Source organism: Penicillium angulare (assembly GCF_028827245.1).
Source record: "Penicillium angulare strain IBT 27051 chromosome Unknown utg000005l_segment0_segment0, whole genome shotgun sequence".
NCBI classification, from domain to species: domain Eukaryota; kingdom Fungi; phylum Ascomycota; class Eurotiomycetes; order Eurotiales; family Aspergillaceae; genus Penicillium; species Penicillium angulare.
In genome coordinates, this window is record NW_026623164.1 from 3,389,467 (window position 1) to 3,402,154 (window position 12,688).

At 49.5% G+C, this 12,688-nt stretch overlaps 6 protein-coding genes across 6 annotated transcripts; 5 read left to right on the forward strand and 1 right to left on the reverse strand.

Moving 5' to 3' along the window:
- Positions 1-133: 133 nt before the first annotated feature.
- On the forward strand, positions 134-989 carry N7478_008627 (ESCRT-II subunit protein SNF8; the record flags this gene model as incomplete). The annotated part of the gene is made up of 2 exons (XM_056924841.1): positions 134-606; positions 677-989. The coding sequence occupies 2 exons, from the start codon at positions 134-136 to the stop codon at positions 987-989; spliced, it is 786 nt and encodes a 261-aa protein (XP_056777567.1).
- A 690-nt stretch (positions 990-1,679) lies between these two features.
- On the reverse strand, positions 1,680-2,688 carry N7478_008628 (TDA10 family protein; the record flags this gene model as incomplete). The annotated part of the gene is made up of 4 exons (XM_056924842.1): positions 1,680-1,800; positions 1,865-1,888; positions 1,947-2,449; positions 2,539-2,688. The coding sequence occupies 4 exons, from the start codon at positions 2,686-2,688 to the stop codon at positions 1,680-1,682; spliced, it is 798 nt and encodes a 265-aa protein (XP_056777568.1).
- Positions 2,689-4,141: 1,453 nt separating this feature from the next.
- Positions 4,142-4,651, forward strand: N7478_008629 (uncharacterized protein; the record flags this gene model as incomplete). Its single annotated transcript, XM_056924843.1, has 1 exon — positions 4,142-4,651. One exon carries the CDS (start codon positions 4,142-4,144, stop codon positions 4,649-4,651), a length of 510 nt encoding a protein of 169 aa, XP_056777569.1.
- Positions 4,652-5,315: 664 nt separating this feature from the next.
- On the forward strand, positions 5,316-5,867 carry N7478_008630 (pyridoxal phosphate-dependent transferase; the record flags this gene model as incomplete). The annotated part of the gene is made up of 1 exon (XM_056924844.1): positions 5,316-5,867. One exon carries the CDS (start codon positions 5,316-5,318, stop codon positions 5,865-5,867), a length of 552 nt encoding a protein of 183 aa, XP_056777570.1.
- Positions 5,868-6,758: 891 nt separating this feature from the next.
- On the forward strand, positions 6,759-9,593 carry mfp (putative peroxisomal multifunctional beta-oxidation protein (MFP); the record flags this gene model as incomplete). Its single annotated transcript, XM_056924845.1, has 3 exons — positions 6,759-6,914; positions 6,970-7,197; positions 7,278-9,593. 3 exons carry the CDS (start codon positions 6,759-6,761, stop codon positions 9,591-9,593), a joined length of 2,700 nt encoding a protein of 899 aa, XP_056777571.1.
- Positions 9,594-10,209: 616 nt separating this feature from the next.
- Positions 10,210-12,564, forward strand: N7478_008632 (E3 ubiquitin-protein ligase; the record flags this gene model as incomplete). The annotated part of the gene is made up of 1 exon (XM_056924846.1): positions 10,210-12,564. The coding sequence occupies one exon, from the start codon at positions 10,210-10,212 to the stop codon at positions 12,562-12,564; it is 2,355 nt and encodes a 784-aa protein (XP_056777572.1).
- Positions 12,565-12,688: the final 124 nt, after the last annotated feature.

The following is a 12,688-nucleotide window of genomic DNA, read 5'->3' on the forward strand; positions in this document are numbered from 1 at the left end:
TTATCGCTCGTGACTAGGGCTTCTCTTATCGTCATCTGACTTCACCCCCGCGGGCTCCACTTGACACCCAAGGGTGACTTGCTGGTCCTCTAAGTTGATCCTATACCAGATTGTTATCCTCTGAGCAGTGATCATGTCACGTCGTGGTGTTGGCCTCGGCGCCTTTGCCAATCGAAACCAAGCAACTCAATCCTACGCAACTCATGGCGCAAATCTTCGTTCTACTCATACGGCGTCTCTCCAAACCCAACTCTCTGTCTTCCAGTCATTGCTCCACACGTTTGCTTTAGAGCACAGCTCCACGATCAAATCCAATCCAACCTTCAGAGCAGAATTTGCCCGGATGTGCAATACCATTGGAGTTGACCCTTTGGCTGCGAGTAACATCAAAGGCAAGAATGGCCGCCGTGGGCTAGGCGAAGGTGGCAGCTTCTGGACCCAGATATTGGGCGGTGATATGAATGACTTCTACTTTGGAGTGGCAGTCCGGGTGGTAGAACTATGCCGTGAGACAAGGGGTGAGAATGGCGGGCTTATCGGCGTAGAGGAGTGCCGGAAACGCGTCGGCAAGGGCAAGGCAATCGGTGGCGGACTAGAGGTTTCCGCGTATGGATCACCCACAGATTTCCATTCATTCAAGAGGCATGATTTACTAACATAGGTGATTAATTCACAGTGATGATATTCTTCGCGCAGTTCGGTCTTTAGAGCCTCTCGGATCTGGTTTTTCTATCGTCCACGTCGGCTCAAAACAATACATTCGATCCATCCCGAAGGAGCTCAACACAGACCAAGCAACCGTTCTTGAAGTTATCCAAGTTCTCGGATTCGTGAGCGTTTCAATGCTACGACTTAACCTTAGCTGGGAAAAGGCACGGGCGCAAACCGTGATCGACGATATGCTTGCAGATGGTCTTGTTTGGCTGGATGCCCAGGGCCCAGAAAGAGAATACTGGTCACCACAAAACCTACTTGATGACAGTGGATGAGAACAGAACCGATTGGCACCAAATTTTTATACACCCAGCTAATCTCCCATGATGAGCTCCACTTCGACGGCTCATCACCCCGAGTTTGAGAAACATACCACTCAAGACCAACAATCTGATCGTTATGAGCCGTGTGATTATGGACAGCACGGCCAAGCTACTGCCCTTAATCCTCAAAGCTTAGACAGTGACAGCTGTTATAGCGCTTCCATGGATCTTCTTTGAGGCCCTCTCGGGTGCTCCACTTTTCAGGGCCTATCGTGCGAGCTACCCGGAGAGAAAGGGCCTCTGAAGCGACCCATTGTCGCACTCTATTGATCTTCTTTACATTCGCCAATACAGATGTATCGATATCAATCCGGCTTTTACAGATACAGACTATTCAGTGGTCTTCTCTTTCCTTATATCTTTTGTTGGAATTGTTCGGCATTGTATGTACAAGGTTTAGCAAGCCAGAAGAACATCTAAAGATCATCAGATCTTGATTACTTCCTGAACTCTTCTGTTTCGGTCTACCACAAGACGAAGCTGTCTATCCTGCCAATCGGACGGTGCTATAGTGGATGGGTTATGAGCTGCAGGCTTGAAAACCCCTTCTCGGAGAGTCTCCGTGAAAAGTTCATATGAGGGATAATCTAAAGAATAACAATCAGTGGCCGCGCTTTTAATCACGATTCGCTTGAATGAATACTAACAGCCATCCACGAAATGATTGACCTGCTCTTCGGTCATGCCAGTGCCCTTCGAAGCACGCAGGGAGCGCTCCTGTTCTTGCCTCCATTCATAGACAAATCGCGAATTCTGAGCGTCGCTAAAGATATAGGTCAGCATGTTTATAGACATTAGTGTAATGAACACAGTCATGGAATTCTTACATATGGATCAGAGCATCGAATTTACTGCGTAGTCAAGTTAGCAACTTCCAGAAGCTCGCACGGGAAAAGACTGCAAACTCACTCAGTCAAGGCGTCGTATCGTTTCAAAGCGTCATTGACGGCTTGTACATCTTCCAGCTTAACATAACCTAGCCGACCTTGATAATTCCCGGCCTCTTTCTGTTGTACAGCAGCCTCCCATTTCACTCGTAGTGTCTCATCATCCCAAGGACGGAATCCGACACACCATCCTTCAAAGATGACAATCTTGACAGGATCTTGCCCTTCTTTATTCACCACCTCCCATTGTGACTCTGGAACACGATCGCCTTGTCCAGAAAATGCAGACTTGTCATACTGTGGAATAGAAGTAGGCTTCTCCGCAGCGAGCGAGGCGAACACCTTCTCACCCAGCGCTAAGTCATGCGTTGAAGGCTGACCCCGATGTTGCAGTAGGGGATTATCTGGATGTGCTTGGGCTAGCGCTACCTGATCAGCGTGAGTAAGGTAGAGGTCGTCGAGCGACAATGTGACGACAGATAGCGAATACGGCTCGGAGCGGAGAGTCTCTTGCAGTGTTGACACCTAGGCAATTGGAAAGAAACTGGTTAGTTATTGTAGGTTATGGATCAGGAGTGCCGACCCGTTGGTGCCGAGGTCTAGAAGGCACTTACTAGCACTGTTTTGCCGGCTCCTTGCACGCCATTGAGGCCGAGGAAGAAGGGCGGGGCATTACCGCGGGCGCTATGCCGGGCCGTATGCGTGCGGAGACGCTCCAGAAGGAATGGGATGCAGTGTTGCGACTTGTCGTCTATTATTGCCATTTTGTTTTTTGGGCCGATTGTACTTTGTAAGTTGCTCACATCGTGGGGATCGTGGGGAGGTTACACTTTATCGGCTACGGGGTGCGGTAAGTTGGCCGATCGGCGGGACTCCTCGGGCTTCTGCAGGGAGCTACTATATGGTGTGGCCTTGATGTTTCTCGGGCGATAGAGACACGACAGCTTACGATGTCTAATTCCTTAGTCAATCATGTTCATTAGTTACTCGGGATGACCATGTACTAGTAAAATACAACTTGAAGTATACATAGTCCAACATTTGAAGGAACTTGAATGATGCACCACCTGGGCAGCATCACTGATATATAGTTCCACCTTAATTCATCCACGGATACTACTACATGTAGGACCCTCACCAATTTCAAGTTCCACCTTCAAGTTCAAATTCCCCGTAACCCCAATTTCAATATAGATTCAAAGCCATGTTCCAGATAGATCCCCGTCAAAATTCCCAAAAAACCCTATCTTTCATCTTCCTATCAGATAGGTACCCTATGCCTCCAAGGTTATGCGGCTGAAAGTTGAACATAAACCACGTGACCATAAATGAGCATTGCGGGGCAAACATTAATGAATGGACCTGTTAAGACTCTTTTCAATGTTTACAGTTTAAATGTTCGAAAATCCAGACAGAGGCTGGGGTTGGCGATGATTTTGATTCCTCGATGTTGGTGCCTGATTTGTTAGACATGAATGACAGTTTTGACTCAAAGATAACCAAAGGACCCCTTGAGTTGGAGGATCTGCACTATGAGCTTCTGAACTATTTTAGAGCCTATGGGTGTAAAGGTACAAAATGTATGTACCGAGCAGTCTGTGTATTGTAACCTATAACAATTCTTACTCCAAAGCTACAAAAAGATCTCATGCAGGCCCCTTGAAGGATCGACGGTAGCTGAGGTTCGTACGACATGAAAAACCTTAATCATTGGTGGACAGAACGTCTAGTTGGGCCCACATTGCAAAGATACTAGTGACACATTAGCGCGGGAGGCTGGCTGGGCTGATCGGTTATTTACTTCGCCGATCGAACACCTGCTCCCTCGGCGAAAGCTGTGCAAAATGACCAGAAGAGGTGACATCGCTCTTCCATATTGACTTCCATCCTGGCTTGATGTGAGCTTCGAGGCGACTCCCGACGAGCAGCCTGGTACTATTAATCGAACCCGTGTAGAGAAACCCGCGCCATGATGCTATGCTTGGCGCTCGTCGAATGGCTTCATTGTCAGTTCAATGAGCCTTGCAATTTTCACAGGTACTGGTTCATCAGAGACCCGAATACTTCGAAGATGGTGGGATCCAACCTGACATGATCGCCTTTGGTAAAGGCATGGGTATTAGTGGCATTGCAATTAACTTCAACGGCCTGATGATGCGACATCTCGCTTTCCATAAAGAGGAGCTCATTCGCTAGTCGATTAGATTCTGGCGCTCTATGGTCACGAGACCGATTTCGACACCAGTGTTGATCGAAGCCTTGGGTACCTTGAATGTAGCGGCAGCCGAGGATTGGCCGCAAGAAGTGAGCAAATTTGGAAAAGCGTTCCGAGAATTTATCATTCGCTATGCGAAGAACGATCAACCACCTGGAGAGACAATCGTGCGTGGTCTAGGCGCGTTCATCGCAGTTCCGCGGGAGATCAATAAAAAGTTTAATGTTATGGCAGCATTTCGTAGGAGAAGTGATTGGGCGCGGTGGATTCCCAAGCTTAATGTTGCTGCTGCTGTGGATAGTGAAGCAATCAAGAGATATCTCATTGGCTCCGATACAAGATACCTTCGATATGTCATGACTGAAGAGGCCAATCAGCTTGGGACGAAGCCGCTCTGGTGCTGGATTTGCGAAATCGATGCAATGACAGACGATTGGTGTCGGACCTGCTTTTTGGGACACTGCGGGACTGAAGAATGCGCAAAGGGCTTTAACACTCACAAGTGTCTATAGCCCTCCTGGATACGTCCCTTATACAATTCTTCCAGGTTATTCGATTAGACACAGAACATGATTAGCACAAGACCCCCAAATAATTAGTTTCCTACAGAGAAAAGACGTGAACACATCATTTGCTTTTCTGTCCTCTCGCACTTCAAATACAAATAACGTAATAGTAGTCCGGTCAAGTGCTGTGGGCAATCTTTCTTGTTCAAGTTTCGTGCGTGCCATAAGCGTAATGCACGACGAATCATATTGATAGCGTTTGAATTTGACTTTCCATATAAAATACGACTAGCCAGGATTTCCAGTACTAGAAGCATCTCTTAATATATCTAATTCCTGGTTGTTCTGTCCTTCGGAGCCGCTCACCCTCAATCCGCTTCATCCACGACCTGAGGTATACTCTGACTCACTCAAGGGCTGAAATGAGGACAGAATGAAACGAATCCTTTTTCTGACGACTCCGCCAACCGACATTGTCGAGAAATACATTTCAGAAGATGACTGGCCGAGTCAGATGTTACCGCCACTCCTCTCAAAAGCAGGTGCACTGATCACCGTCAAACGGTAGCTGGATGAGGACATCATTGCCTCCATCTTGAATCACGATATTGTGACTTTTCTCTGGGCTGAGGACTACATTCGACATCCCATCGAATTCCAGCATTTTCTCATGGAAGCTCAAACAGCGATCAAGTCAATCAAAGACGGTACTAGTCGTCCTTGCATGGTGCATCCTATTGAGTTGGTCCAATGGAACATGGACAAGAAATATCTCTTGGAGATGCACGACACGGGAGTCGATATACCCAAGATGGAAATTATTGAGGCGAAACGATTTGATTCTGCGTCCGCGTTACACCGACGACTGATTGAATTTCAATCATCTGGGCCTGTCGTCCTCAAACCAGCAATTTCTGCATCCTCTAATTACACCACACTCACCTCTGACATTTCAAACCTCTCGAAGGAAGACACCACACACTTGCAGTCATGCATTGATGGTCACCTTGGAAGCTCAATCATTTTGCAGGAGTTTGAGCCATCCATCTCGCTGGGTGAATATTCGTTCATATTTGTCGGCGAGAGTCTCTCTCACGTGGTTCTGAAATCGCCTCGTAGCGGCGAGTTCCGCTGCCAGCAGCAATTCAGCGGCCAACTGAGTCGCAAAACAATTGAGGGAGATTCACAAGACGACCTTGTCTGTCGTCAACTCTATCTTTGATACGCTCAAGGATCGGTTCGGGAGTGCGACAACAGGAAGATGCGTATATGCGTGTGGATGGCTTGGTGACCGAAGATCGCCCATTTATCTTGTCAGAAATCGAAGCTATTGAGCCTTGTATTTATCTTGAAATGGGGGAACTCGACCAGAGTCTCTCGCTATTGTTCTCAAATTAGTCTATGAGGTCTAAATAAATGTCTCCAATTCACTTTCAATACGTGCGCTGGGTACATGGCGACTACTATGTTTTGGAGGTTGAACAGCCTCAACGTTACATATAGAAAATACAATCGAAAGCCGTGGCTTCCTATGTAAATTTATGGAGTATCCTTACTCACCTCCCATGGACTGTCGAACACCCATAGTGATTCGAATACCCGAGGCAAGTAGTTAACACTGTAAATGCAAGTAGATGCCTGATATATGTGGCACCAAGACCCCACTAACGTTTACATCACATGGATGACAACAAGAGGGGGCCGACGCTAACACCGAAAGGGAAGCCAACTGTCGTCATGGGCAATCCCGGTACATAAGAACGGAGTACGGAGTACGGCAATGGACAAAGTAGACACCTATGATGTATATGGCATAATAATTATAATTCATCTATGCTTATGATCTGTGCAAAAAGCATCTGATTCTGCCGTCGATTACGTTACCATGCAAATGTTCAAATGTTCGGCATGTGAAGTGAGATCTTCCCGTGGTAAAATGTGACGCCGTTTGTTACATTACACGACGCTTGAACGTGCCGAGGTCCCCCAGCTGTACCGAGCTCTGGGGCCGCTCTTAACCTCCCCATCCTCCGCCTTTTCTTGTCTCTTCCCCAACTTCTAGTTCCTCCAGATATTTGAACTAGTCGGATTGCTATTTCACATATTATTCGCAATGTCCGAGTTGCGCTTTGATAATCAGACTGTCGTCGTCACCGGCGCCGGCGGTGGTTTGGGAAAGGCATATGCACTTTTCTTCGCCTCAAGGGGCGCAAACGTGGTCGTGAATGACCTCGGTGGCTCTCACAACGGCGACGGCAGTTCATCAAAAGTATGCCCTCTCTGACTTTCGTCTGAACAATTCAATCAAGCTAATTCAAGTCCAGGCCGCAGACGTTGTCGTTGAGGAGATCCGCGCCGCGGGCGGAAAGGCGGTCGCCAACTACGACAGCGTAGAAAACGGTGAGGCCATTATCGAGACTGCCATTAAGAACTTCGGTCGTGTCGATGTTCTTCTTAACAACGCTGGTATCCTCCGGGATGTCAGCTTCAAAAACATGAAGGACCAGGACTGGGATCTGATCAACCGTGTGCACACATACGGTGCTTACAAGGTAAGTGGTCCTCGACCAGATATCTAAGATAGCATGCGAGAGAAAGACAAGATGCTAACCGGGAATTTCATAAACTATAGTGTGCTCGTGCCGCATGGCCTCATTTCCGTAAACAAAAGTACGGCCGTGTCATCAACACTGCCTCAGCCGCTGGTCTCTTCGGTAACTTCGGACAAGCCAACTACTCTGCTGCCAAGCTGGGCCAGGTTGGTTTCACTGAGACCCTGGCTAAGGAGGGTGCCAAGTACAACATTATTGCCAACGTTATTGCTCCCATCGCTGCTAGCCGTATGACCGCTACCGTTATGCCTCCAGATGTGCTGGAGAATCTTAAGCCCGACTGGGTTGTCCCTGTTGTTGCTCGTCTTGTTCACTCATCTAACACTACCGAGACTGGTGGCATTTATGAACTTGGTGGTGGTGCAGTGGCCAAGCTCCGCTGGGAGCGTGCCAAAGGCGCTCTACTCAAGACCGACGATTCATTGACACCCGGTGCCATCGCCCGCAAGTGGGCTGACGTGAATGACTTCTCCCAACCCGACTACCCCACTGGACCTGCTGATTTCATGGGTCTCCTCGAGAGTGGTTTGAAGATGCCAAGTGCGGCTAGTGGTGAGGAGCCCGACTTCAAGGGCCGTGTGGCTTTAGTTACTGGTGGCGGTGCTGGTCTTGGCCGCGCTTACTGCTTGCTTTTCGCTAAGTACGGCGCTAAGATTGTTGTCAACGATCTGGTTGACCCCGAACCCGTGGTTCAGGAGATTAGAAAGGCTGGTGGTGAGGCCGTTGGCAACAAGGCCAACTGCGAGGACGGTGACGCTGTCGTCAAGTCCGCCATCGATGCCTTTGGACGTATTGATGTCCTGGTTAACAACGCTGGTATTCTCCGTGACAAAGCTTTCACCAACATGGATGACAACCTGTGGAACTCGGTCGTCAACGTCCACCTGCGTGGAACTTACAAGGTGACCAAGGCTGCTTGGCCCCACTTCCTCAAGCAGAAGTATGGCCGTGTCGTCAACACTGCCAGTACCAGTGGTATCTACGGCAACTTCGGCCAGGCCAACTACGCTGCGGCCAAGCTGGGTATTCTGGGTCTCTCTCGTGCTCTTGCTGTTGAGGGTGCTAAGTACAACATCAAGGTCAACACCATTGCTCCTAATGCTGGTACTGCCATGACCCGTACCATCATGCCCGAGGAGATGGTTCAGGCCTTCAAGCCCGATTACGTTGCTCCTCTGGTTGTGCTTCTTGGCTCTGAAAACTCTCCTGAGCCCGCCACCAAGGGTCTCTACGAGTGCGGTAGCGGTTGGTTCGGTCGCACCCGCTGGCAACGATCTGGAGGCCATGGCTTCCCCGTCGATGTCAAGCTGACACCCGAGGAGGTTCTCGCCAAGTGGGAGAAGATTGTCAACTTCGACGATGGTCGTGCTGACCACCCCGAAGATACCCAAGATGGCTCTGCTCGGGTCATGGCCAACATGGACAACCGCGCTGGCGGCGAATCCAAGAACGAGTTCCTGCAGAACATCGAATCGGCCAAGGCTACTTCTACTGAGGGAACTTCCTTCGACTATGAGGACCGTGATGTCATCCTTTACAACCTCAGTCTGGGTGCCAAGCGCACCGACCTGCCTCTAGTGTACGAGAACAACGACCACTTCCAGGCCCTTCCCTCATTTGGTGTTATCCCCTGGTTCAACACTTCCGTCCCCTGGAACTTCGATGACATTGTCAAGAACTTCTCCCCCATGATGCTGCTTCACGGCGAGCAGTACCTGGAGGTCCGCAAGTTCCCTATTCCCACCGCGGCCAAGACCTTGACCTACCCCAAGCTCATTGATGTCGTTGACAAGGGCAACGCTGCTCTGGTCGTGACTGGTTTCACCACCAAGGACGCTGCCACTGGCGAGGACCTGTTCTACAACGAGTCCACCGTCTTCATCCGTGGCAGCGGCGGCTTCGGCGGTTCTCCTAAGCCCACTGCTGCTCGCCCCAAGGCTGCCACTGCTGCCTACAAGCCTCCTCAGCGCCAGGCTGATGCCGTGATTGAGGAGAAGACCTCCGAGGACCAGGCTGCTCTGTACCGCCTCAACGGTGACCGCAACCCTCTCCACATCGACCCCGAGTTCAGCAAGGTCGGTGGCTTCAAGACCCCCATCTTGCACGGTCTGTGCTCGCTCGGTGTGGCCGCCAAGTCAGTCTTCGCCAAGTACGGTGCCTACAAGAACCTCAAGGTTCGCTTTGCTGGTGTCGTCCTTCCTGGACAAACTCTTCGCACTGAGATGTGGAAGGAGGGCAACACTGTCCTTTTCCAGGCCACTGTCGTCGAGACTGGCAAGCCCGCTATTACCGGGGCCGGTGCCGAGCTCCTCGAGGGTGCTAAGGCTAAGCTGTAAAATAACGATTTATTATGGTATTTGAGCTAGGATACTCCAGTCAGAAATTGGCTTCCGTTTTTGTATGTATATAAACTATTTGGTTTCCTTTTGTTAGAATTCATATTTCATGTTCATTTCAACCTTTTCCCATAAGATCCGAGTATTTTATTTGCATTTCTCACAGAATTCCCATCTACGTGTTCGTAAGTCGCCCTAGGCTCGGTCTAGACACATCTGTTCTATTTTGCCCTAGCATACTGCATCGGCCCGCCGCATAGTATTCGCCGGTGCAGCGTGCAAGGGGTGTTGAAAATTATAGCGCAATTGAACAAAGAAAAAGCAGAGAAATAAAATAGAATATACACATAGTCGGATGTATATTCAATTTCAGTTTCAATTTCCTTTGATTTCACATAAAAAAACCCTGCTTGGTAACAATCTAGACCTCAAAGTAAACCAGCTTAACGGACTAAGGCAACCATCAAATCCAACCCCCAAGTCTTATGTCACCGCCCCCATCCATTCCCTCTGCATTCCATCCCCCGACCTAACATTCCCCCGCTCCTCGAAAAGAACTATTTCTCTTCTCTTCTTCAAAAGACCGAGATGTAGGAGCATCCTCATCACCCGCAAAATGGTGCTCTCGTTGCCTGTCCCCAAACTATACAAATCCTCCACTTCCCCACGCCCCGCCGACGGCGCCGCGCCCGCATCACAATCAAACAAACGTCACCGTGGATCGACTTCCAGCGCCTCTACCAGCTCCTCATCTAGTCGGAATTCATGGAAACCCGCCGTCCTAGGTGGAACCTCATCCTCTTCAAGCAACCAGTCTGTTACTTTGAGCGAAGCTCTACGAAATAATCCTTTCGGGAGTCCCTCGCGTTCTCGCCCGGTCCAACCTACCGATTGCCTTCCCAGCGAAGCACAGGAACAGAATAAGGAACAGGATGAACTGAATACTTCCCTTGAAGCACTCGCTCGTATATTTCCGGACGTGAAAATCGAAGTCTTTCGGGAGCTGCTTGTCCGGTTTGATGGGGATAGCAGGCTACATGTTTGTGTAGAGCAACTGCTCCGTCATAAGAAGGACTGGGTTTCAGGGAGGTGGAACATACCGGATGGAAATGATGACTCGGAAGAAGACGCAACAGCTGGTAGCGCTGGCGCTCCAACGGATGGGAGTCTTGTGCCTCTAGAGGAACGATTCCGGTCCGAAGAGTACAAGGCTGCAGTGCGGATGACTCTTACAAAGGAATTCAACAGCCTGAGCAAAAGTACCGTTGAAGGCGTCCTGGCTGAAGTGAATTTCAGCTATTTACGGGCCCGCCCGATACTCCGGGATCTGTCGCGAAGAACCTGGCGTGCTACGTTCAACAGTCTACTGCCATCCTTTAGACGCAAGAAGGACAGAGAAGAACATCCGCTTATGACGTGGCAGCGCCGTGTGGATGGTCAGCTTATCCCGAGGCTTAAAGAAACCGGATGTGCCGAGCTGGATGGAGAGCTGTATACGACCCTTGTGCTTCCTCTGTGGCAGCAACGACGCGATGAACAGGAAACTGGCGATTTTCGCTTTGCCTCGGACCTTAACGAAGAAGAAGCCAGGGCTGCTGATGCTTTATATGAATGCGAGTGCTGTTTTGCCGATGTGACATTCGAGCAGATTGCGACATGCTCAGCCAACGTCCATATAATCTGTTATAATTGTATTCAGCGAACCATTTCAGAGGCCTTGTTTGGACAGGGTTGGAGCAAATCAGTGGACTTGGAACACTCAACACTGAAATGCATAGCTCCGCTATCTGTTGGTGCCTGTGAAGGTTGCCTTCACCCGCAAATTGTTCGACAGGCCATCTTACTCGACACGGCTGGGACTGAAACGTACCGCAAATTCGAAGACCGGTTAGCATCTGAAACACTGCTGAAATCGCAATTGAAACTCATCCGGTGCCCGTTCTGCTCTTATGCTGAAGCTGATCCCGCTTATCACCCTTCATCTCGAGGTATCAGCTGGCGAGTCCGTATGGATGCCGGCGTCCCTCACACCATTTTAATGATTATCCTTCTACTTGACCTCGTTCCGTTCCTCTTGATACCCTTGTTGATTCTCCTATTATGCGATTCTTCCGCAGTGGCACTCATATTCAACAACTCAATTCGAAATCTCTGCCTCAAGATACGGCCCAAGAGATTCTCATGTTCTAATCCTACATGTGGACGGGTTAGTTGCATGACATGCCAAAAGGCATGGCGAGATCCCCATGTCTGCCATGAACCTCTACTGCTTGATTTGCGTGCGACCGTCGAGGCTGCTCGCACAGCTGCAGTCAAACGAACCTGTCCTCGCTGCGGCCTTTCCTTCGTCAAATCCTCCGGCTGCAACAAACTTACTTGTGTATGCGGCTACTCAATGTGCTATCTCTGTCGCAAAGCTCTGGGCACCCCTACCCGACCCCAAGGGCACCAGAACAATCGGAGAAGACATGGGCTCGACTTAGAAGCCTACGACGGCCCCGGCGAAGGCCTGGACGGCGCAGTAGGAGAAGATGCCTTTGAAGACGACGAATTTGAAGAGCCCGAGGGCTATAAACATTTCTGTGAACATTTTCGTATCAACCCAGGCTCTCGTTGTGTCGAATGTACGAAATGTGATCTCTACCAGGCTGAAGATGAAGAGGCCGTCGCTCGTCGGGCAGGAGAGAAAGCAGAGCGCGAATGGCTTATACGCCAAGGAAATGATACGAATTCTAATGCTTCGGCTTCCACCCTTGGTCTCCGAAATGTGAATCGAGATCTATCGGCCGGTGCAGAAGGAAATTCTTCTCTCCGTAATTCGTCTACCTCCATGTGGGATCTTCAGCTCAGTTCTGGCAAATCATGGCGTTACTGGTTCAACGACGTTTGGGCAGATGGGAGATGGAGATTAGAAGGCCAGGCCCTGGTAGACTGGGTTGTGGAACGGGTTGTAGTTGTCGAAGATACATGATTCTATTTTTTTCTTTCTTTTTTCCTTGTACTGGGACCTGACCCTGGTCATGGTTTGGTATGGCGCCTTGTGGAGATTTTTTCTTTTCTTTCTTTGCACTTTTTTCTACGACTTGGAGTTTGAG